We start from the raw sequence: 23,668 nt of genomic DNA on the forward strand, positions 1-23,668 counted from the left end.
ATGAATTTGACTCAATTGTACTGAGGTAGATAAACCTAGAACCTGTTATACAAAGTGAAGTAAGTCAGAAAGAGATAAACAAATGCTGTATATTAATGCATATATTTGGAATCTAGAAAAATGGTACTGATGAACCTATTTGCAGGGAACTATTGGAGACGCGGATGAGGAGAACAGTCTTGTGGACACAGTGGAGGAAGGAGAGGGTGGGACGAATTGAGAGAGTAGCATTGACATATATACATTATCACGTGTAAAACAGAGAGCTCGTGGGAAGCTGCAGTGTAACACAGGGAGCTCAGCCTGGCACTCAATAATGGCCTAACTGGTGGGATGAGGGGGAGGGGAGTGAGGCTCAACAGGGAGAGGATATATGTATAATTATGACTGGTTCTCGAAGGATGTTATCCAGGAGAAACCAACTCAATATTTTAAAGCAATTTTCCTTCAATTAAAAAATAAATAAAAAAACACAATCATTTTAAAGTGTGGGATTTGCTTTGATGAAGAAGTTGGATTTTTATCATTGCTAACACTTATGGCAGAAAGTGAAGAAGAACTAAAGAGCCTCTTGACGAAAGTGAAAGAGGAGAGTGAAAAAGTTGGCTTAAACTCAGCATTCAGAAAACTAAGATCATGGCATCCGGTCCCATCACTTCATGGCAAATAGATGGGGAAACAGTGGAAACAGTGGCTGACTTTATTTTTCTGGGCTCCAAAATCACTGCAGATGGTGATTGCAGCCATGAAATTAAAAGACGCTTGCTCCTTGGAAGGAAAGTTATGACCAACCTAGACAGCATACTAAAAAGCAGAGACATTATTTAGCCAACAAATGTCTATCTAGTCAAGGCTATGGTTTTTCCAGTAGTCATGTATGGATGTGAGAGTTGGACTATAAAAAAAGCTGAGTGCTGAAGAATTAATGCTTTTGAACTGTGGTGTTGGAGAAGACTCTTGAGAGTCCCTTGGACTGCAAGGAGATCCAACCAGTCCATCGTAAAGGAGATAAGTCCTAGGTATTCATTGGAAGGACTAATGCTGAAGCTGAAACTCCAATACTTTGGCCACCTGATGCAAAGAGCTGACTCATCTGAAAAGACCCTGATGCTGGGAAAGATTGAGGGCAGGAGGAAAAGGGGATGACAGAGGATGAGATGGTTGGATGGCATCACCAACTCGATGGACATGGGTTTGGGTAAACTCCAGGAGTTGGTGATGGACAGGGAGGCCTGGCGTGCTGCAGTTCATGGGGTCACAAAGAGTCGGACATGACTGAGCGACTGAACTGACTGAAGGTTTATTCTAAAATTCTTTCATTCATGAGTATAAAGCAGTAAATCAAAATGATTTAAATGTGTGCCTCTAATCTGAAAATAATTACTAACAGTAGCAATTAATATGGGACAGTATTAAACATAGAAAGCCCTGCTTACAAAACATTATTAAACTTGTATTCATCTGTTTGCAAAAAGAATTGAAATTAAAAATTTCTTTGTCTCTGAGTACATTTGGTTACTGCTGTGTATTTTCCATCATATCAGTGAAAATATTAAATAATTTCCCATGAGTTTGTGTGTGCTGTTTAATATTACCAATCAAATGTCAGTGAAGCTCTGTACTTTTTCTCTCCAGTGATTTAAACTTTTGAGATGCTTCCATTAATTGGAAAATCAATCATCTTTGATAACTTTCCCGATCCTTCTGATACTTGGGAAATCACTGAAACGATTGGCAAAGGAACTTATGGAAAAGTTTTTAAAGCGTTGAATAAGAAAAATGGCCAAAAAGCAGCAGTCAAAATTCTGGATCCCATTCATGTAAGTCACATTGTTTTCTTTTCTTGCTTGCTAATTTAACTTTTTAAAAAATCTGTATCAAACAGGTAAAAAGTCCATTGGTATCTTATCTTGATTTATTTATCACAATGTCAGTTGCAATTTGAAGGAAACATTTGTTTAAAAATGTCTTGTTAGATTTTCCTTGTTAAATGCTTAACATATATTAGAAAGTCCAATAAATACTTGATAAACAGATAAACATACAGTAAAGAGAAGTATGGGGACGTCCCAGGTGGCACTAGTGGTCAAGAACCTGCCTGCCAATGCAGGAGACATAAGAGAAACAGGTTCGATCCCTGAGTTGGGAAGGTCTCCTGGAGGAGGGTGTGGCAAACCATTCCAGTATTCTTGCCTGGAGGAGCCCAGGGACAGGAGCCTGGAGGGCCACAGTCCATAGTGTCCCACAGTCAGATATGACTGAAGTGACTTAGCATGTACTCATGAACAGATAAACATATCTGTATATAAGTTTATCTTCTCTCAAGCAGCTCAATGGTTTGATTTAATATTTTTAGATTTCAGAGTGTGTGAGTTGTCAGCATATAGACTCACGGGTCTAGAAATAACCCTAAAATTGTCTAATGTCGTCTTGGCCAGATTTCATTTTCCTCCTGTGTTTATTTAGGCTTCAGGCAGAATTCCTCTTATGCCAAACCAGAAATATATTTTTAAATTTCTTTCAAAAAAGGGAAATTAATTTTCAGGTTTACCTAAGTGTTTCCAAAGCAGAAATGGCATTCCTTTACAGGGTGTGATTCCTTGTGAAGAATTCAATGTCGTGGTCAGTCCATACGGCCTCTTTTCCAGCAGTGCCAGTGGTGCTTTTTTTGGGAATAGCAGTTGTGATCAAGGAAACTCACCTTTCTTTGCCTGTGAGAGAATGAGATTTGCCTGTAAGAGACAAGACTGTTTTTTCTAGGAGTCAGAGGCTGGATGTTTGGGTGCATTTTCAGCTACTAGGACATACGTGAAGGTCTCCCCTAGCACGTGGGGGAGCCAGAATAAACTCAGCGATTCTGTAACCCCCAAACGTCTCCTGAGAGCAACTCCTCCAATTACTCAGCTCTTGGAGAAGGAAATAGCAACCCACTCCAGTATTCTTGCCTGGAAAATCCCATGGACGGAGGCATCTGGTAGGCTACAGTCCATGGGGTTGCAAAGAGTTGGACACGACTGAGTGACTTCACTTTCACTTTCACTATGTGCATGATGGGAGCGTGGCTTGATGGAAATGATGAGTCCTTGTCACAGCTCTGACTCATAAAGCCTGCAAAAGGACTCTGCAAAAAGTCTCTGGCCCTCTATTCATTGGGATTGCTCTTTCTTTTTTGATAGTGTATTTTTACTACATCTATTATTACTACATTGTTTCATTTTCCTTTGAGCAGAGGAGAGAGAGGGTGGGGGTTTCTTTTCAAGAAGTAAGTTAGATAGGTGCATGTCTGCTCAGTCACAAAGTTGTATCTGACTCTTTATGACCCCATCTACTGTAGCTGGCTGACTCCTCTTTTGTCCATGGGATTTCTCAGGCAAGAATACTGGAGTGGTTTGCCATTTCCTTCTCCAGGGGATCTTCCCAACCCAGGGACCGAACCCATGTCTCCTGCATTGGCAGGCGGATTCTTTCCCACTGAGCCACCAGGGAGGAAAAAAATGAGAAGCGCTGTGTTCAGACTTAACTGATGCTGCATGTCTTCATATTCTGTTGAAAAGTTCTTATTGTTAAAACTGAGGGAAGAGAGACACCAGTTAAGCTGTATCAGAGTAACCGCACCACTGGTCTTTGCAGTTACAAGTCTGCCCTTTGAACTTTGCTGTTAAGGATTGGGGTTCACATGGCAAGAGAAAGGGCTCCAGCCTGATCTCAATATGTGGCCCCACAATCAGAGTCTCTCTCCCATTCCTCTGCTTCTTTATGAGCAAGAACAAATGACTTGTGAATGTATGTAACAGTTATCCTTTCATAATTGTGCATTTGCTATACAGCCTGCCTTACAAATCAGGTTTTGTTCTCTTGCTTTAATGAAACTTATAGATTCATAACCATAGTATGAAATGTGTTCTTTTGCTGCTTTTATTCTTGTCATAGTACATATATATATTTTTCTAAGAATTCTTTATTTACTCTTCACTCATCATGCCACAAGTCAAATAAAAGAAGATTTATAACCAGGAGATTGTAATCTTAATAAAATAAATTTAAATGCACCCAAGCATTTTGCAGAGTGGCTTTTTTTTTTATTATTATTAAAAAGGTCTTACTGTTATGAATTTTGAACTCATAATCTCCTCTCCAAGATAGGGATGAAATGAGCAGGCCTAGAAGATAGTAGACAAAAGGCTAGTCCTGGATCACACACTAACCAGTTCTGTGAGTCTGACTGCCTTGAGCTTTCATTTCTTTCTTTTTTTTAAAATTAATTTTCTTAGCTTTAGTTTCTTCCTTAGACTAGTGTTCTGGTCTAAAATTCTTTACAGCTTTGTGATTCCATGATTCTGTCTTAAAACAATGTAGACATTAAATGTTACCATAAAATATTAGAAGTCTTTTATTTATAACAGTGAATTGTTTAATGTATATATGCTTTTCTAGATACATGACTAAGTGTATAGTCTTGTTTGCAGTTTTATTGACAGGATTACAACCTATTCTACTTCTGGTGAATGAGTCTTTAGTTAACTAAAGGCTGTGTGCCATCTTATATAACTTAACTCTTTCACTTTTTTGGAAAGGTAGGAGTTTATTGCATGTCTGACTGGTATTTTGATAGCCTTTAAATATCCTATACTTCAAAGAAACAGAATGAACCAGCTAAAAGTTTTCATGTCAAAACAATGATTTTACCATTGAAATAAAGTTAACCCTACAAAGAAAGGAAGATCAACTTAAGCAGTTCATATATATTGTATATATTTTTTTCCCTAGATTTTGTGTTTAGAATTCTTTATTTTTATTTTTTAACTTAAAAAATTTAATTTATTTGGCTGCGTCAGGTCTTAGTTGCTCATGGTCTTAATAGTTTAGGTGCCTGGGCTTAGTTGCCCATGGCATGTGGGATCTTAGTTCTCAGACCAGGGATCGAACCCACGTCCCCTGCATTGGGAGGCACTGGACGACCAAGGAAGTCCCTATGGGTTTCTTTCTAACTGCACATAATAATAGCCTTTTATTATTTCTTTTCAATAAATGAACATAATTAGAGATATTTTCGATTAGCAGGAAAATCATGATCTCTCGCCTTAAGGAGTGTAATGAGAAATTTCAATACACTGTATTGAGCACAGTAGAAACTATTCTGACCTTGCTTTGACAAAATAAAATTCTACGTTCGCTAGTCTAACTTAACGTTTTTTTTTACTTCATTCATGTTTTTCTCACTACTCTCTCCCCATGACTCTTTGAAACTAGGATATTGATGAAGAGATTGAAGCAGAGTACAACATCCTAAAAGCTCTTTCTGACCACCCTAATGTGGTCAGATTCTATGGCATGTACTTTAAGAAGGATAAAATAAATGGAGATAAGCTATGGCTGGTTCTTGAGGTAAGTGTTTAGAATTATTTCCCATGTGGTGATTTGCAGTGTGGTCTTGAAATGACGTATTTAGTAACATCACCTCCATAAAGCAGTTCATCTGATGTGTTCCATTCTATATCCTTTGTAGAATCCTGTTCCCACTTCTGGTCTTGCCATCATTAGAAACATCAGTAAATGAAAGACAATTAATTAAAGATTAAAAGAAAATGTTTCCATAATAAAAGACTAAAGAAACTAGGGTATTTTCCTGGCAGACGAGCATACTAAAAAGGAACTTCATTATAATTTTTATTTATTCATCTGTGTTTGGTACAACACGTGACTGAGGCTCAGTGCCAGGTATTATGATGTGAGATAAAATTAATGTAGCTGAGGCTTCATTAGGCAAAAATGGTGAGTTGCTAATTTCTTCTGACTTCACTGAATACTGATGAGATAAATTGCAGAACCAGGTACTGTCAGTCCCCCATATCTGTGGGTTCCACATGGTCAGATTCAAACAGCTGTGATCTGTGGATACAGAGGATCAAATATATTTACATTTATGGGGGGAAAACCTTACTAGAAGTGGTGTTGAACACCGAATAAGTTGCCAAAGGGATACTGTAGAGTCTGCCTTTTCAATTCCTGAGAATAGCTTGGGACAGTTCTCTCTAATGTAAGAGTATTAGAAGGTGCACGACTAAGGTTACTGCCAGTCCTAGAAGAATGTGTTTTTTTTCTGATTTTCACTGGATATTTTTATTTAAGTTGAAGTAATAATTAATTACAATAAAATTTATAAAAATTTTTAAAAACTTCTTTTATCAAACCTGGGGCTAGTAAAACCTTTATTTGATCATTTTAACAGCATCTATTTATTGTATTTACATTATTTTATTTTTTATAACATTAGTTTCTGGTGTAAAGTGAGGTGATTCAGTTATATATATTTATATGCTAGGCTGTATGTGTGCTCAGTCATGTCCCACCCATGGTGACCCCATGGTCTGTAGCCTGCCAGGCTCCTCTGTCCATGAGATTTTTCAGGCAATAATACCAGAGGGGGTTGCCATTTCGTCCTCCAGATGATCTTCCCAACCCAGGGATAGAACCCAAGTCTCCTACGTCTCTTGCATTGACAGGTGGATTCTTTATCTCTGAGTCACCTGGGAAGCCCATATATTTATATATATTAACATAATTATATATATGGTTTATCACAGGATATTAAATATTCCTTGTGCTGTACAGTTGGATCTTATTGTATATCCATTCTGTTAATATATGTAATACTTTGCATTTGCTAATCCCAAACTCCCAATCCATCTCTCCTCTGCCTCCTCTTCCTGTTGACAACCACAGGTTTGTTCTCTGTGTCTTGTATTCACATTATTTTATTAGCATTTGATTATTCTATTTCTTCTTTATTTTTTTTTTTTGGAATGTACCATTGATTTTCCTGTACAGTAATTATTTGCACATTGTCTCTGTACTTTATATTTTTTCTATGGTGGTTTTTAAATGAATATACAAGTAGTGATCATGGTAGAGAATACTTGAAAGTATAAAAAGAACCACTCTTAATTCTGAATATAGTTTCTTCATCTATTTTTATATGTTTAAAATGATGGACAATATCACTTATCAATTTAGCCTATTTTCCACTTCATATAATTTCAGATAGACTTAATCATTTTTCTTTTAAAAAAATGCATTCACTTGATTAATTTTTTGTTGTTCAGTCACTAAGTCAAGTCCAACTCTTTTTGACCACCTGGACAGCAGCACGCCAGGCTTCTGTTCTTCACTATCTCCCAGAGTTTGCTCATATTCATGTTCATTGAGTTGGTGATGCTATCTAACCATCTCATCCTCTGCTGTCCCCTTCTCATTTTGCCTTTAGTCTTTTGCAGCATCAGGATCTTTTCCAGTGAGTTGGTTCTTCACATCAGGTGTCCAAAGTACTGGAGCTTCAGCTTCAGCATTCATCCTTTCAATGAATATTCAGGGCTGATTTCCTTTAGGATTGACTGGTTTGATCTCCTTGCAGTCCAAGCAGCTCTCAAGAGTCTTCTCCAGCACCACAGTTTGAAAGCATCAATTCTTTGGTGCTCAACCTTCTTTGTGATCCAACTCTGACATCTGTACATGACTACTGAAAAAACCATGGCTTTGACCGTAGGGACTTTTGTTGGCAAAGTAATGTCTGTACTTTTTAATACACTATCTAGGTTTATCATAGCTTTTCTTCCAAGGAGCCAACACCTTTGAATTTCATAGAAAGCAGTAATGCAGGACAGTATTACTGTAGACCCAGGTTAGTGGCGCCACCCTTTCCTGAGCAGGTAGGTATGTGTTTTTGCTGTGTTTGTTGTTGAACCTGGAAACAGATGGTTCAGCTTCTCTACTCTTTCATTTTCTAATCCATGTTCTGAATTTTGGCATGATTGCCCTTCTGGAATCCTACATCCTCCTGCTCCATCCTGGAGGTCTGCCAGGTGTCTGACCCCTGCTGCCTCTCTGCTGCTCATCTGGGTGAATCCACTTTCCTGGATTCCTTGGTCTCTTCTTTTCAAAGTTACTTCTCTGTTTTGTACACCAGGAGTTCTGTGCATTCCTCCTGTTATTCACTGTACTGATGTCACCAGATATTGAGTCCCTTCAGTTCACTTTCTCTAGGGAGCAAAACCTCCAGCCTCTGTGTGTGTGTGTGTGTGTGTGTGTGTGTGTGTGTGTGTGTGAAGTAGCTCTGGCAGGCTCCTGGATGTGGATATTTTGAATGTGGGGTAGGAGGGCATCAAGTCTTTAAAGAGAGACCTGCAAAGGAAGCCTTGTTTTCTGCCCCTCCCCTTCCACCTCCTCCACTTTCACTATTATCTTGCCCTCTCTGGGTTAATCTGCTCAGGTGACCTCAACGCAGCTCCCCCACCTAGCACTTTAGTTTGTGGCTTTCTCTGTGTTGCTGGATCAGTTAACCACTCAGTTACCTGCATTCCATGTTGAAAAATTTTGTTGCAATCTCTTCTTCACTTCTCTCCCATTTTGTTCTTTTTTCTCTAGTGGTTTTATGTTTGTTTTTTTTTTTTTTTATTCCTCTACTGGCATTTTCATGGAGATTCATGAGTAAGAGGAAATAAATATATATATTTAATCTGCCACTTTTGATTGAATCATAGTCATTCAAAATTACAATAGAATTTTCAAGAACCTTTTCAGAATCTGAAACTATTACTTTATAGAAGTTAAAAAAAATGTTTTAAGAGTCAAGCGTGTTCTTTGATGATAGGCAACTTATTATGATTTCAGAATTATTTTGTATTTCTCAGTTCAAGATAGCTTTATATTTCTCGTTAAATCACACAAAAAAACAAAGCAAAACTTTTACTTTTCTCAACACAATTACCCAAGTAACAGAATATAAATTATGAACTTAAGCCATTTTGTCTTAAATTAATGGATACTTTACTTCGTATTTGTGTTTGTGTATTTGAGATGGTGGTCTGCAAATCCTTGATGGAGTCCTGAATAAAAATTTTTAATATTTATATCTTTGAGAACATTTTCAATAATACTTCTTTTATTTTTTTTTCCATGTAAAATAATTGGAAAATTAGCATTTGAAGATTCAGTTGTTCTGCTGAATATAGGCCTAAATGGACAAGGGCAAAAGTATAAATCTTTCCCAGAGTTTAACTATTGAATAAGATCAGCTGATGTCTTTTATGCCTAACAAATTCCTATTCTAATTATATTGATATTTCTTAGTATTGTCACTCAGGGTTAAGTGAGAATTGAAGGTTCCAGATCATAATTAAGTTACGTGTTCTTTTGAGAGAGCAGAAAAGATTGATTAAAAAGGTCTTGGAACATCCAGTACAAGCGAAGTGGCATCCTGATGCAATGAATCAGCAGGGACTTAGCTTCCTTGAACTTTGTACATGTTTTTTAAATTTATTTTTAATTGGAGAATAATTGCCCTACAATGTTATGTTGACTTTTGCCATAGAACAACATGAATTAGCCATAAGTATACATATATCTCCTCCCTCTTGAACCTTCCTTCTACCCCGCCCCGCATCCCCCCCCCTGCGTTGTCGCAGAGCACCGGGTAAGCTCCCTATGTTATATAGCAACTTCCCACTAGCTATTTTATATATTGTCTTTATAATTGCATTTATTATTAGATGTAAGAGTTGGAAATATCCCTTAATGGCTTGAGAAAAAAGAATAAATACTAGTTTATTAAAATAGTATTTCAGAAATCTGATCTATTTGAAATTCAAAGTTGGGGGAAAACATGGAAAAAGCAAAGAGCTGGCAAACTGTATGTAAGACAATTGATTTACATATGCAAGTTAGACTGATTACATATACACATAAGTGGTACAATTACCTGATTTATAAACATGAATGGTGCAGGTGCTGCTTTAAAGGCACTTTCAGAAAATTGGCTTGTGGCATCAATACTTTATTCTACAAAATGACTGCTAATTATACCTCTTATCATAATAAAGCTCCAATAAGTTATTTTGCTGGCTTCCCTTGTGGCTCAGCAGTAAAGAATCTGCCTGCAATGCAGGAGACACAGGAAATGTGGGTTCGATCCCTGGGTCGAGAAGATCCCCTGGAGGAGGGCATGGCAACCCACTCCAGTCTTCTTGCTTGGAGAGTCCCCTGGACAGAGGAGCCTGGCAGGATACAGTCCATGGGTCACAAAGAGTCGGACACGACTGAAACAACTGTGCACACATGCAGCACACACATTATTTTGCTCGGGAGTCCCCAAAGGATTGCCGAATAGGAACTCTGGTGGTACCCAGGAAGTCATGCTAAGTGCTAGACTTCTGACATGAATCTGCATAAAGACGGTGCTTCTTGGAGGGTCTGAGTAGCATCCTCGTTATCAGCCTGGCGTGTGTGTGGGGTGGGCGGACTGTACCACCTTGGACAAACTCTCACCCAGAGATTTTTCATCTTGAAAAATCATTGCATTTATATTGCAATCCAGAATTGAAATTCCAAGAAGAGAATTACTTGCTCAGATTTCACTGGGCCATCTATTTTCTGTATTATTTAGTTGTGAGTTTTGAATTTTTGCTTTCACTTTGATACAGTTTTTCCTCTTCCTGTGTTTTTCTTACATTTTGTTATACTATAATTTCTTGAGCATGAATAATATGCAAGGCGGTGAATAATATGCAAGGCTCTGTTTAGAAATTATTTCCTTCTAAATTCTCTGTAAGTTCATTTTCAGAACATACAGAAGAGCACTAGTTACTAGCCCTCCTACATTCCAGTTACATACTTGTAATGAAACTACGGAAGAAGAAAAGGGGTAGAAGATTTTCTCCTGTGGGAACTGATATATATATATATATATATATTTTTTTTTTTTTTTGGTTTTTTTTTTTTTTGCAAAGTGTCTATGGGAATTTTTATTGTCACTTAGTATTTAGGTTTTCCTAATGATGTCAGCATAAAGGGAGAACTAGTTTTTTTTTCACTTATGCCTTTTGAAATACCATACTTATATTTAATGTTACTTTTTGCTTATTGCTATTACATATCTCTTAACTGACTTGCTTTGTAAAATGTAGATATCTCTTTTTTAAGTATTTAAAAATATTTATTTATATTTATCTATTTATTTGGCTGTGTTGGTTCTTAGTTGTGGTACTCAGGATCTTTAGTTGGGGCATTTGGAATTCCCTGACCAGGGATCAAACCCAGGGCCCCTCCACTGGGAGCTCTGAGTTTTAGTCACTGTCCACCAGAGAAGTCCCTGTAGATTTTGCTTTTGCTTAGTGTTTCTTTTCACTCCTAGTGTCTACCGTGGATGGTCAGGAGCAGGATGGAGGGGGACCTTGGGAGGTGGGAGGTGGTTCGTTTCTGCATATCCTTACCACTAAACCAGGAGATGAGATGAAAAAACAGGGTTGAAATTGAGTTAAGTTGGTCTGGTACTAGGCACCTACTGCAGATAAGCACAGAGGGCAAAATTGAGATTTAACTGTAATTTCCCCCTTCTTAGTTGGATGAACAGCAACACCTTAAGTACACAAGGAATCCAGTCTTCTGTCTCAGAATCTATTTGTCTAGTGTATCCTCAGCCACAAGGGAACCAACATCCAGAGTTAGGACATCTTTTTGTTAAAAGATCTTTCCCTTCATAATTCAGTCTTAGCTGTAATTGCTCCTTTCATGGCAGTACTGCAGGCTGAATTCTATTATTTATCTGAATTAGTCCTGATTTGTTCATTCTTAATAGTGACACTGCTTTCTCTCTCTGCTTTCTAATTATAGCAATTTTTCTCTTTGAAATTATATCCTTTTCAGGAGATCAAAGGCTGGAAATTACAGGTGGCATTTGGAAGCACAAAAGTTCAGTAAATAGTCCTAAAGCCTCACAAATGCACATTTCTGGTAACGAAAGTGATTTTCAGGGACCTGACTACTAACTTTTGTGCATCATGCATTGTTGGTTATTCTGCATTTATACTTGCATCTAATAAGTAAGATATGGTCCGTCATGAGGAAAGGAAACTATAGGATGACAGAAAGAAAACGAGTTAGGATGAATGAGTGGTTTCTATTTGCTCGGCTGTTAACTCTTTAATGTTGTTGCCTGGGAGATAACATGTACATGGAAGGGGACAGGGAACCCCTGCAGGCTTGTATATGTGGGAGGGGGCAGGGAAGCAGGACAGGGCTGCAAACCGGGGCTTCTGAGCCGCTCTGATGGCTCAGCACTGGTCCTTCCTTTAACTGTGCACAGTGGCAGTGAAGTAGACGAAGGACGGTTCTTTTCATGCTCTTAGGGCTGGGACAGTCATTCCCAGCTCTCATATAAAAGGCTGTTATTTGGTGTACTCACCACAGAACAAGACAGACAATTACCTGGAGTCGTCTCATTTTTTTGTTTAAAGCAGTATTATACGTATACTCCTTTATATTCTTATAATCCCCAAAATATATAAAAACCTATACAATGCTGGTATATCTTTTTTCCCTAATAGAACTTCAGTGCTTGCAAATGCATCTGCTCTCTGAATAGAAGTGCAAGTTTATAATATTAACCACAGAGGGAAAAATGTAAGATGTTTTTCCATTTGGTAAATCAATATGTTTTGGCTGTGCGTGCTAAGTCGCTTCAGTCTTGTCCAACTCTTTGTGACCCCATAGACTGTAGCCCACCAGGCTCCTCTGTCCATAGGATTCTCTAGGCAAGAACACTGGAGTGGGTTGCCATGCCCTCCTCCAGGGGATCTTCCCAACCCAGGGATTGAACCTGTCTCCTGTAGCTCCTGCATTGCAGGCAGAATCTTCACCACTGAGCCACCAGGGAAGCCCCTATTTTGACCAGGCAGATTAAAAGATTTCTTCTACATTTTCTTGTTTATCAAAGATATCTTGCTGCTCACATTACCAGTGTTTGATGGTGTTTTCCCAAGAATTTTGAAATGCTTTAGGATGAGGGATGCTGTTTTATATCTTGATTTAGTGGTTACAGGATTGTACACAATTACCAAAATACATCAAAATGCATACTTCAGTGAGTCAATTATCATGTGTGTCTGCAATAGCTTAAACATACTACTTCTAGTTTACAAGTTATAAAAGTAATGTGAAAATTATACATGTTATAATATTACACGTTAGGAAACATTATTAGGTGATGGTGCCACTCTTATTAATATTTTATCAGTCTTCTATTGGAATGCAGAATTTGCTACATCAGTATACGCATTTTATTGATAATTGAGTCACACATTTCACACTTTGAAGAGGCACCTTCCATTTCATGTAAAAAGATGGCCTTCTGTCATTATATGTGTGTGCATGCATAAGTGTCCAGGACTAAAGTATATTCATCCAGTCACTTACTAATTCCATAAATATTATTACTTTGGGCCAAGCATTTTCGTAGATTTTGGGTATTCAGTAGAGAATGAGACCAGCTGTCATCCTGGTGTTTAGAGTCTAGTAGTGCAGAAAGACAATTTAAAGCTTAATAGACAAATTAATTAAATAATTATACATTGTTTTTGATACTATGGGCTTCCCTGGTGGCTCAGTGGTAAAAAATCTGCCTGCAACGCAGGAGATCCAGGTTTGATTCCTGGATTGGGAAGATCTTCTGAAGGAGGGCATGGCAACCCACTCCAGTACTCTTACCTGGAGAATCCCATGGACAGAGGAGCCTGGCTGGCTACATACAGCTCATAGGGTTGCACAGAGCTGGACATGATTAAAGTGGCTAAGCAGCAGTAGCATTGAGACTATGAGGAATAGAAGTGGAGTGCTAATAAAAAATGAAAAAGACCTTTTGTGAAGAGAGAAGTCAAAGAAGGCCTAGATGAGTGGGTCACACTTAAGCTTCCACCTGAAAAAAAAAGAAACAAACAGAGGATCCTGTTAGTACTTTTGTTCTTTAATATTCACTCCAGATACTCTGGTAAGACTCAGCCTCATCTCAAACCCACGGAATTAGAAATTCCAAGAAGGAGGGCTCAGAAACTTATTTTTTAAACAAGTCCCAAGGTGATTCTTATCAAAGGAAAGTTTGGAAGACCCTGCCAGAGGTCCTTGGATTTCAGGGTGCATTAGAAATAATCTGAGACTTCTGCTTCTGGCCGTGACAGTAAATTGTATCACATCACGCAGTTATACTGTAAATACCTAAAACACTACATAGAATATATTTTAAAAAACATAACAGTTTTCCAACCCTGTGAAAGAGACAGCTTAGGCTTATGACATTGAGGAAAGGAAATTAGAGGAACACTGCAATCATTGCATCTTTATTCTTGGAGACAGTTTCCAGACCATGGGGATAAGGAGGACGTTCCCAAGGAGATCACAGCAATCTTACTGAACTGAAAAGATTGTTAAGACAGAAGTGACTGGAATTTTCAAAAAGAGAGTTAAGCAGGAAAAACACTCCAGAAATCTGCATATGGGTTCCCTTGAGTCTTTGACTGGAAACCAAGCTGGAGAGGTATAGGGCACGATTCCAGGCAGTTGGGCAACAAACAATAATAAGGGTAAGAATTACTGAAAAGTAGTAATCTGAACAATTATTGGAGGTTGTGCAAGCTGGAGAGATACTTGAGTTCTGACCAGTCAAACTGAGGAATCTTTGTTGAACATCTTTGTTGACACTTAGTAGAGACCCTGCTGACAGGTTATGCATTAAAGGAAGGGTTAGACTCACCCTAGAATAAGAACTACCCTTGGCCTCCTACAAAAATTTCAAAAACAGGGCTTGAAATGTTCACGTCAGTCCACAAGTAGATGAACTGCCTGACAGAACAAAATTCAACATTCATTAAGAGAAGACAGCAAAATCTGAACATTTAAATATAAAATTAGTTATGGCCGTCATGTAATAAAAATTATTAAATATGTAAAAAAGCAGGAAAAGGTAACCATTGTCAGAAGAAGAATCAGTCAAATGAAACAGACCGAGAAATAATCAGGATAATGGAATTAGCAGATAAAGACTTTAAAATAGCTGTTATAACAGTGTTCTTAAATGAAACTTCAAGACGAGTTAGGTTAAAATGAAAAACAGGTTAAAACGAGAGGGCAATTCAGAGTAAAACCATAATGAAACTACTAGTACACACTCACTAAAATGGCTAAAATTTAAAAGACTGATAATTCCCAGTGTTGATGAGGTTGTGAAGCAAACTGAACTTTTTTAGATTGTTTAGACAGTGTGAAATGGTGCAGTCACTCTGCAGGCAATGCAGTCATGTCTTATTGCATCTATTGTTCCCTTATGATCTAAAAGTGTCACTTGTAGGCATTTGCTAAAAACTGGTTTCTCTAAAAAGAATCAAACCCTTTTATAAAATGAGCAAAGTAAAACCTAGATGAGTGTCAGAAAATGAGTTTCTGCTTTTGTGGTCTCACATGGGATATTGTCAGACTAAGTGAGGGTCATAGAGCGTTCAGTATAAACAAAAAACAATGAAAAACAGCAAAAGTCAGAAATGCCAGCTGCAGAAATCACTAGTCCTTTTCCAGAAATTTGAGTAAAAATCTCATATCCTGTCCTAACATAGTAAAGACAGAATGCACTTTGAAAGCTTATAAAAGCTGTCTTTGGAAGTGAGTTGTAACGATCTGTTTAGAGATTTAGTTTTTTTTTTCTTTAATGTTTGACTATAGCCTGAGTAGAGAATTCACTTTTAGGGCTGCTCTGTTCTTTCATTAGTGTAGCTCTGGTTTAAGAAAATTATACTTCAATTTTGTTCGATGAGAGAACATGAAGGCCCTATTATAGCATTGTGTTGCAAAGTGACACTTATGGGTTTTTTGGTCCCTTGCTACAAATCTCTTTTTAGTCTGTCTTGGTGATTTAAGAATTGCATAGGGTTAATATGACACAATTCATTTCCCTGGATGCAGTTCTTTTTAAGTGGAAACATATGGTCATTTTCAATTTTTATGATCCATTGCTTAATTTAAGAACATTTGCATTTCCTTTAATATGTTTTAATTCTTCACATTCATTTAAAAACAAACATACTTCAGTTAATTTAAAAAAATTTTTTCTTCATACGTGAAAGGCATTTTATGCTAGTTGAACAAAAGTAGATTTCATTAAAGATGATATTTGACGCTTTGAATGAGGATTTAGAAAATTCATGGTGTTATCTTGAGCATCTTTAGGAAAAGATCAGCCCCAAATTAACTTGTGGCTTATTGACATTTGGTCCCTGTGGTCTGTTTAATAAATTCCATGTTTGTTGTATTTGTCCTCTCATTTTCTCTTTTCATTTTAACATATATTTTTTATGTTTATAAGATGGCATTTTATATAACAGTAAATATTAATGACAGCTTCATCAATCAACATGAATGAACTTTAGAAGTATATTATTGGTTAAAGAAAAAAGCAAATCCAGGTAGGATACTATTTGTATAAAGCACAAAGAAAAGCAAAACTGAACCACATATTTTAGAAGAAATGTATTTATAATGAAGAAAGAAGTTTTAAAGACAGGAATGATAAACACAAAATTTAGGATAGTGGTTATTTCTCATGGGAAGAAGCAGAAGCATGACATAATTTTAACACAACACTAGGAAAGAAGAACCCTTAACTTGACTCTTCTTGAAGTTTAATTCAAAAGATCCTTTTCCATTCTGAAAAATCAAACCACAGTTCCTACTTAAGTAGCAGCCAGATAGTAGAATAATTACTAACGGTTTCTAAGCTAACACTATGGGGCATCTGTCATAACTTGGATTAATTTTGCATGCCCCTTCATTATTAGTTGAGGACCTTTTTGAATATAGTTGATGTTGGCAGCTAGATTTAAAAAAATTAATAGATTTTATTTTTTGAACAGGTTCAGGTTTGTGGAAAAATTGAGTGGTAAGTTCAGAGAGTTCCCATTACCTCCCGCCCAAGTTTTCTTTGTTATTAACTTCTTGCATTGGCATGGCACATTTGTTATAGTTGGTGAGACAGTAATGACACATTATTATTAACTAAGGGCTTCCCTGGAGGCTCAGAACATAAAGAATCTGCCTGCAGTGCAAGAGACCTGGGTTCAATCCCTGGGTTGGGAAGGTGCCCTGGAGGAGGACATGACAACCCACTCCAGTATTCTTGCCTGGATAATTCCATGGACAGAGGAGCCTGGTGGGCTACAGTCCATGGGGTCGTAGAGTCAGACACGACTAAGAGATTAATATGCATGCATTATTAACTAAAGTCCATTGTTTACATTAGGGTTAATTCTTTGCACTGTATATTTTACAGATATTTTAAAGACTTTATTCTTTAGAGTAGTTTTATTAACATCACAGGAGTATTGAGAGGGAGGTACAGAGTTTTCTCATATATCCCCAGCCCTCACACATGCTTTGCAATGAGTTTTGAAAATTTAAAAAGTGGTCCTAAAACTTAGTTCCTTTAAATAAGTGCTTTGCAATTTAAGGGCTCTGAATTTCATTTCAGTCAATTTTGAATAATTTTGTGACCCCATCATGCTGGGCCATACTGGAGGCAGCGTGACCCTGTATTCTGCTGCCAGAATACTCTTCTGCTTATCCCGTTAAAAGGAGTTCCCTTTCCTGCAGAAGAAAATGTCACTTTTGGAATGCCAGGTCTGCCCCTGCTCCTGTAGAAGATGAAAGTTTTGTTTAATGTAAAAAGACACCAGTTATACATGGAGTTGCATCTAAATGCTCATTTGTGAGTTCGTGTTTAGATTTTAAATACACTTATAGAAATGATATTATAAAAGAGGGCTTCCCTGAAGGTCCAGTGTTTAAGACTTCACTGTCCAACGCAGGGGTTGTAGATTCGCTTCCTGGTGGAGGAGCTATGATCCCACATGTCTTGTGGTCAGAAAAGCAAAACGTAAAGCAGAAGCAGCATTGTAACAAATTCAGTAAAGACTTTAACAATGGTCTGCATCAAAAAAATATTTAAAAAATAAACAACTTTTGATATCACACATGATGTCTAGATCGACCTGTCAGCCCAGACAACCTGTTGGGGGATCATGATATATCATGATTAAATGTAAGTCTGGACTCTAAAATCAGGCTGTCCAAGTTCCTGTCTTAGCTCTGTCACTACAATGTGATCTTTCCTGAGTTACCTTACCATTTTGTGCCTCACTTTCCCAATCTTTAGTATGGAGATGATAATAATACCTACTTTACAGAGTGGTGAGACATAGGAATAATGCATGTAAATGGGTTAGGAATGTGCTAGCATAAAGTCTGTGCTCAATACAACTGTTATTATATAATTCACAATGTATCAGAAGTGTTCAGGCATCCAATAAAATCTAATTAACATGTTAGAAGAAAGTTTGAGAGAAAATATCTTTAGTATTTCAGACAAGGATGCTACGAACGCACTTCCTTTCACCATTCTCTACTCTGTTTAGGTTAGTAGAGTCAAGGAAATGACAACTTTTTAGTCCTCAGGCACTGAGGTGACAGAGGAGACCCCAGAGGTCAGGGTAAGAGTGAGGAGACCATGGACCAACGCCCTCCAGGGAGAGACAGAGCTGACAGAAAAGACTGAAGGATGCCAGGTTAGGGGACCAAGTGTTCCTGGGGTCAGAGCTCTGTTGGGCCTTTTAGCTAGCTATGTCCCCACTCATGTCCCACTGTTGACGTCAGTGTTTCTCTCCTCTGCAAATGTGCTCCTGCTTATGCTCAGTTGCTCAGTCATGTCTGACTCTTTGTGACCCCATGGACTGCAGCCCGCCAGGCTTCTGTGTCCATGGAATTCTCCAGTCGAGAATAGTAGAGTAGGTTGCCATTTCCTTCTCCAGGGGATCATCCCGACCCAGGAATCGAACCTGTGTCTCCTGCATTGGCAAGCGGATTCTTTAACATCTGAGCCACATGTAGCTCCTTGTAATGTTTGCTGTGGGACTTCATGTTACCTAGCTTGGAAGAAACTCGGATGTGAAAAATTCCCCTGCCATATTTTTCCCTCTTGTTTTTCTTTTTAGATTCCTCTGCTCTTAAGAGCGGAGAAGGCAATGGCACCACACTCCAGTACTCTTGCCTGGAAAATCCCATGGATGGAGGAGCCTGGTAGGCTGCGGTCCATGGGGTTGCTAAGAGTCCCACACAACTGAGCGACTTCACTTTCACTTTTTACTTTCACACAATGGAGTAGGAAATGGCAACCCACTCCAGTGTTCTTGCCTGGAGAATCCCAGGGACGGGGGAGCCTGGTGGGCTGCCGTCTATGGGATCACACAGAGTCGGACACGACTGAAGTGACTTAGCAGCAGCAGCAGCAGCTCTTAAGAGATGCAAAGGGGGAAAGTTAGGAAACGTGTTTAAAACAATTTTCTAAAATACTATTTGTAGTCCTTATTTCAGTGCACTCTGAGATTTTACCAGAGAGGAAGTATGTTTTCAAGTTAATGCACAAATGAAGCAGTGTATAGCCATGGACAGAAGTCATACTGTACTGTTAATTAAACTATCAGGAATCATGTCTTTTTGCCTTTTCATACTGTGAAGAGCTGACTCATTGGAAAAGACCCTGATGCTGGGAAAGATTGAGGACAGGAGAAAGGGGCAACAGAGGATGAAATGGTTGGATGGCATCATTGACGCAATGGACATGAGATTGAGCAAACTCTGGGAGATGGTGAAGGACAGGGAAGCCTGGTGTGCTGCCGTCCATGGAGTTGCAAAGAGTCAGACATGACTAAGCGACTGAATGACAACGGCATCAGGAATCAAGAGTACTTTTAAGAGCCCTAAGTCCTGAAATTTGAAACTAATTGGTAGAATCATAATTATTATCCTTGAATTTAAAAGTCAAGCCCAGTGCTTCTCCAGATTCTCTTCTAAAGTTAATTCATATGGAAACTGTGTTCCAATAATTGATTGTATACTAGTACAAGTTTATATGTTTATTTATAAAATCATAGCAATGATGGGAATAATCATTTGAAACAGAATTGGAGCAGGTTTTTTAAATGTTTTAAGAAAACCTTTTATAGCAAGTACTTAAAATGTCACATCCATTTTAATATCTAAAAATATTCTTTTTTTGAAATATTCTTTTGTAGCTGTGCAATGGAGGATCAGTGACAGATCTTGTGAAAGGATTTCTGAAGGAGGGCAAAAGAATGAGTGAGCCCATAATTGCCTATATTTTACGTGAAGCACTGTTGGTAAGGCAGTTTAAATTATTTGTGCATTAATTATAAGGCAATTCTAGTTAAAAAAAATGTATCCTATTTTTAGAAAAAAACACTTCATTAGTATTTATTGATGCAAGAGTGAGATGCAAAATCTGAAATATTTAGCATAACTAATTTCTCTTTTCCACTAAAAATCTACCCTCCTTGTGTCTACAGAATCCTGAGTTTTGATCTCCTAGGTATATTTCTGAAATCAATGATGATGAAGGTAGATACTGTATATTTTTACTAACAGGTTTTTATTTGCCATTATTTGTTTATTTTTAACAGCCATTATTTAGAATAAGTATTTAGACTTTTTTTTCTATTGAGATTAGCACATTTTAAATAAAATATTTCCTAAAGACCAGGATTATGCCCTGGTTTTTCAAAATTTTTTTCAGTTCAAAGTGGACATGATGTACTTTGATTCGACTAACTCAATGTGAAACATTTACGAAGGTTTGAGTGTTAATTTTAACATGGGTTCACTATTGATTTTGTATAAATGCATCCTTCTGAAATAAAATGTGTTTTTATTTGGTATTTTCTTCAAAAGTCACCATATTTATTTTCCACTTCCAGGGACTTCAGCATCTGCATAACAACAAAACTATCCACCGTGATGTAAAAGGAAATAACATCCTGTTAACCACCGAAGGCGGAGTTAAACTCGTAGATTTTGGTAAATTTTGTTTGAAGTCCATGAATTTGAGCTGCAAAATGAGTAGTATGATTTGATCAGTTTCCATTAGCCTTACTTTCTAGGCACTGACAGTAAAGAAGGAAATACAACAACAATATCTAATTGAGGTAAGAAAGTTGCAGAGATTTTTAAAACTTTGGCAAATGAGAGATTCCTAGAAGGAAGGATGAGTTCTTTCAAGTCAGCCAGCATGTGTCTGTAACACCCCTGGAGCAGTACGCAGTTGATTCTCTAAAACAGATGGGCTCTGGATGATAGCCCTGAGTCGAAGTGGAAGCACACGGCCCTCACTGTTGATGGCTTTACTGATGGGCAGGTGCCCAAAGCCAGGGTTTTGAAACAGGAGAGGAAATCTTCAAATGTCTCTGGGGTATCTTCCCTTCTAGGGAAAGAAGCTCAAGTCAAGATGGTCTCTTTCTTCCTTGGTACCTTTTGTGTTTTACTGTGATGCCTGCAACCACCTGGTTCTATCCTGAGATGTTCCATCCCAACGCCTGAGAGATGGGAAGAAGGAGGCTCCTTGATGATACAGTCCAGCCGCTAAATCAGCTCTGGACCTCCCCTGTCTCTGGACCTTTCGTTACATGAGATAATACACTTCCACATTGACTGAGCCAGTTGGGAGTTGTCTGTGTTGGAGCCAGGGGCACCGTAGCTGATACCTCTGCTCGTCCTCTTCAGTCGTGACAGAGCTCTCTCCCCGTCTTCTCACTGAATCCCCAGTACCACGTGACACCAGAGAGAGTGGGCGACATTGTTCTAGGACGTGTCCGTATCGTTGTCATCCTCCCCTTCCTGCACTCAAGCTGGGGAAGATGTCTCTCCTCTGTATATTTCTGTATTTCTGTGCTTATCACATAGGATGATAATGGTCTTTTTGGTCTTTATATGTAGATAAAGATACTTAAGCACATATTAGTAGATAGACAGGGTCATTAAGAAGTGGGACTATGTCTTCTATTTTGTAGACTTAATACTTTGGGAAGAGTAGTCCAGTGAGTAATCATTGAGTGAATGAGTGAATCTTCCTTCACTTTGAATACTGGGAAATGAAGCTTAAGGAAAGTAATCAAGTCACTTTAGAAATTAATTGTTTTAATATCCAAGTATGTGGGTCTCTAGTGACCTGGATTTACCTAGGAGTGAACTTCAGAGCATCTAGACAGGAATAGCTGAATAGCATATCTTTCAAATGCCCACACATGTGCTTTTTCCCCTCAGCTGAGCATTTGAAAACTCAGGAGCAGCTTGACAGTGAATGCAGCTAGTGTGTGTTACTAGTTGCGTTCAGAGCTGTGCGTTTGAACAGTCTGGCTGAGTTAAGATACTAATAAGAACTTGTGCCTGAAATTCTGAAAAACAGCAATAAAAAAACACTTCACTGCACCATGGACAGAGCCATGACTCTCCTCAGAATAATTTTGGCTCCACTCTTAACGGACCCGAATAGAGAACTTAGTATTTAACTTGAGCTCTCATAATTCCCTTGCTCTAAAATATGGCTCTAAAATATACATGAGCTCAGTCGCTTCAGTTGTGTCCAACTCTTTGTGATCCCATGGACTGTAGCTCACCAGGCTCATCTGTCCATAGGATTCTCCAGGCAAGAATACTGGAGTGGGTTGCCATGCCCTCCTCCAGGGGATGTTCCCGACCTAGGGATAGAATCTGCATCTCTTGTGTCTCCTGCATTGTAGGCAGTCTTTACCCGCTGAACTACGCACAATGAAAATTGTTAAAACAAGTTTAAATAAACATCTTTAGTCACACACACATCAAAAAAAACAAAACAAACAAACAAAAAAAAACCTGGATAAACCAGTCACTCTGAGAAAAGCAACTTTCTGGAGCACCCTCCAGAGTAGTTCAGAGTAAAAATACACACCTGGATAATAAGTAAAGTGGCCTTTATTTGATATCTTTAGAAAGTAGTCGTAAGTTGGAAAGCTGACAAAATGAGAACTTTGGTTTTATACTAATTGAGTTAAAGACTTTGCTGTCAGCACCAATTAGAAAAGAGCCTATGATATGTGTTCCTAGTGTCTGATACCAAAATGCTATTATTTGCATATAAAACAATGCTTATATCTGTATTCTCCATCATAAAAGGACATGGATTCAACTCACCTAAAATGGTCTAAGGTTTTCATATGAATTAAAACTTTAGGATGGAGGTGCATGCAGAGTAAAATTTCTCAAGGGCAGAAGAAATAAGATGTGCTAAGCCCCAAACTGCCGAATCAAACTGAAAATCAATGTCCTCATTTTATGTTTAAATCAGATTTTCAGAGATGGCCACAGCTGGGAGTAAAGGGGTTTAGAGTACATTTTTATTTTAATTTCTCACCTCATAAAGTGTGTGGTATGCTCATTATCGAATATTGGAGATCTGTACTTGGATGGCTGCCAGCCCTCCAAGTGTCCAGAATGGAACTCCACCATCTCATCCATCCCCGGAAATCTGTTTCATATCAAGAGTTTCTTGTCTTAGAAAAAGTCTTAGTATCTGTTTTGTTGCTCAAGCCAGAAATCTCAGAAATCTCTGATTCTTGAGCCACCCTTTGTTTTCACCTCCTGCATCTACAGTGAGTCACAAGTTTCTCTCTCTCTGTTATAAATCCCCAGGCCATGTCTTTATCACCCTTTCCTGGTCCTCGCCATCATCTCTGACCTGGGCTCCTGCAGCTACACCTTGCTAACTCCCTGCATTTAGTCTCGTTCCTTTGCTTCCAGACCATTGTGCACACTCCATCTGCAGCCAGAAAGCTCAGCTGACCCGGCCACTCTCTTGTTCAGTATTCTGTTCAGTGGTTCCTGTAGACTTTACCATCCTCTCTGCTGCCCCGGAGTAAGCACTTAGTGATTAACATCTTTTTTACCCCTTGATGCTCATGAGGGACTCCCTCTTCCT

At 38.3% G+C, this 23,668-nt stretch overlaps 1 protein-coding gene across 1 annotated transcript in view; it reads left to right on the top strand.

Moving 5' to 3' along the window:
• Positions 1–1,652: 1,652 nt before the first annotated feature.
• The window catches only part of MYO3A (myosin IIIA), a 162,545-nt gene continuing 140,529 nt past the window's right edge, over positions 1,653–23,668 (top strand). Inside the window, exons 1-4 of the mRNA XM_061125655.1 lie at positions 1,653–1,820; positions 5,251–5,385; positions 19,938–20,042; positions 20,637–20,736. Of these exons, the coding sequence (XP_060981638.1) occupies positions 1,653–1,820; positions 5,251–5,385; positions 19,938–20,042; positions 20,637–20,736 (508 nt within the window). The remainder of the gene's footprint in view (positions 1,821–5,250; positions 5,386–19,937; positions 20,043–20,636; positions 20,737–23,668) is intronic.

This window comes from Dama dama, chromosome 23, assembly GCF_033118175.1.
Source record: "Dama dama isolate Ldn47 chromosome 23, ASM3311817v1, whole genome shotgun sequence".
Taxonomy (NCBI): Eukaryota; Metazoa; Chordata; class Mammalia; order Artiodactyla; family Cervidae; genus Dama; species Dama dama.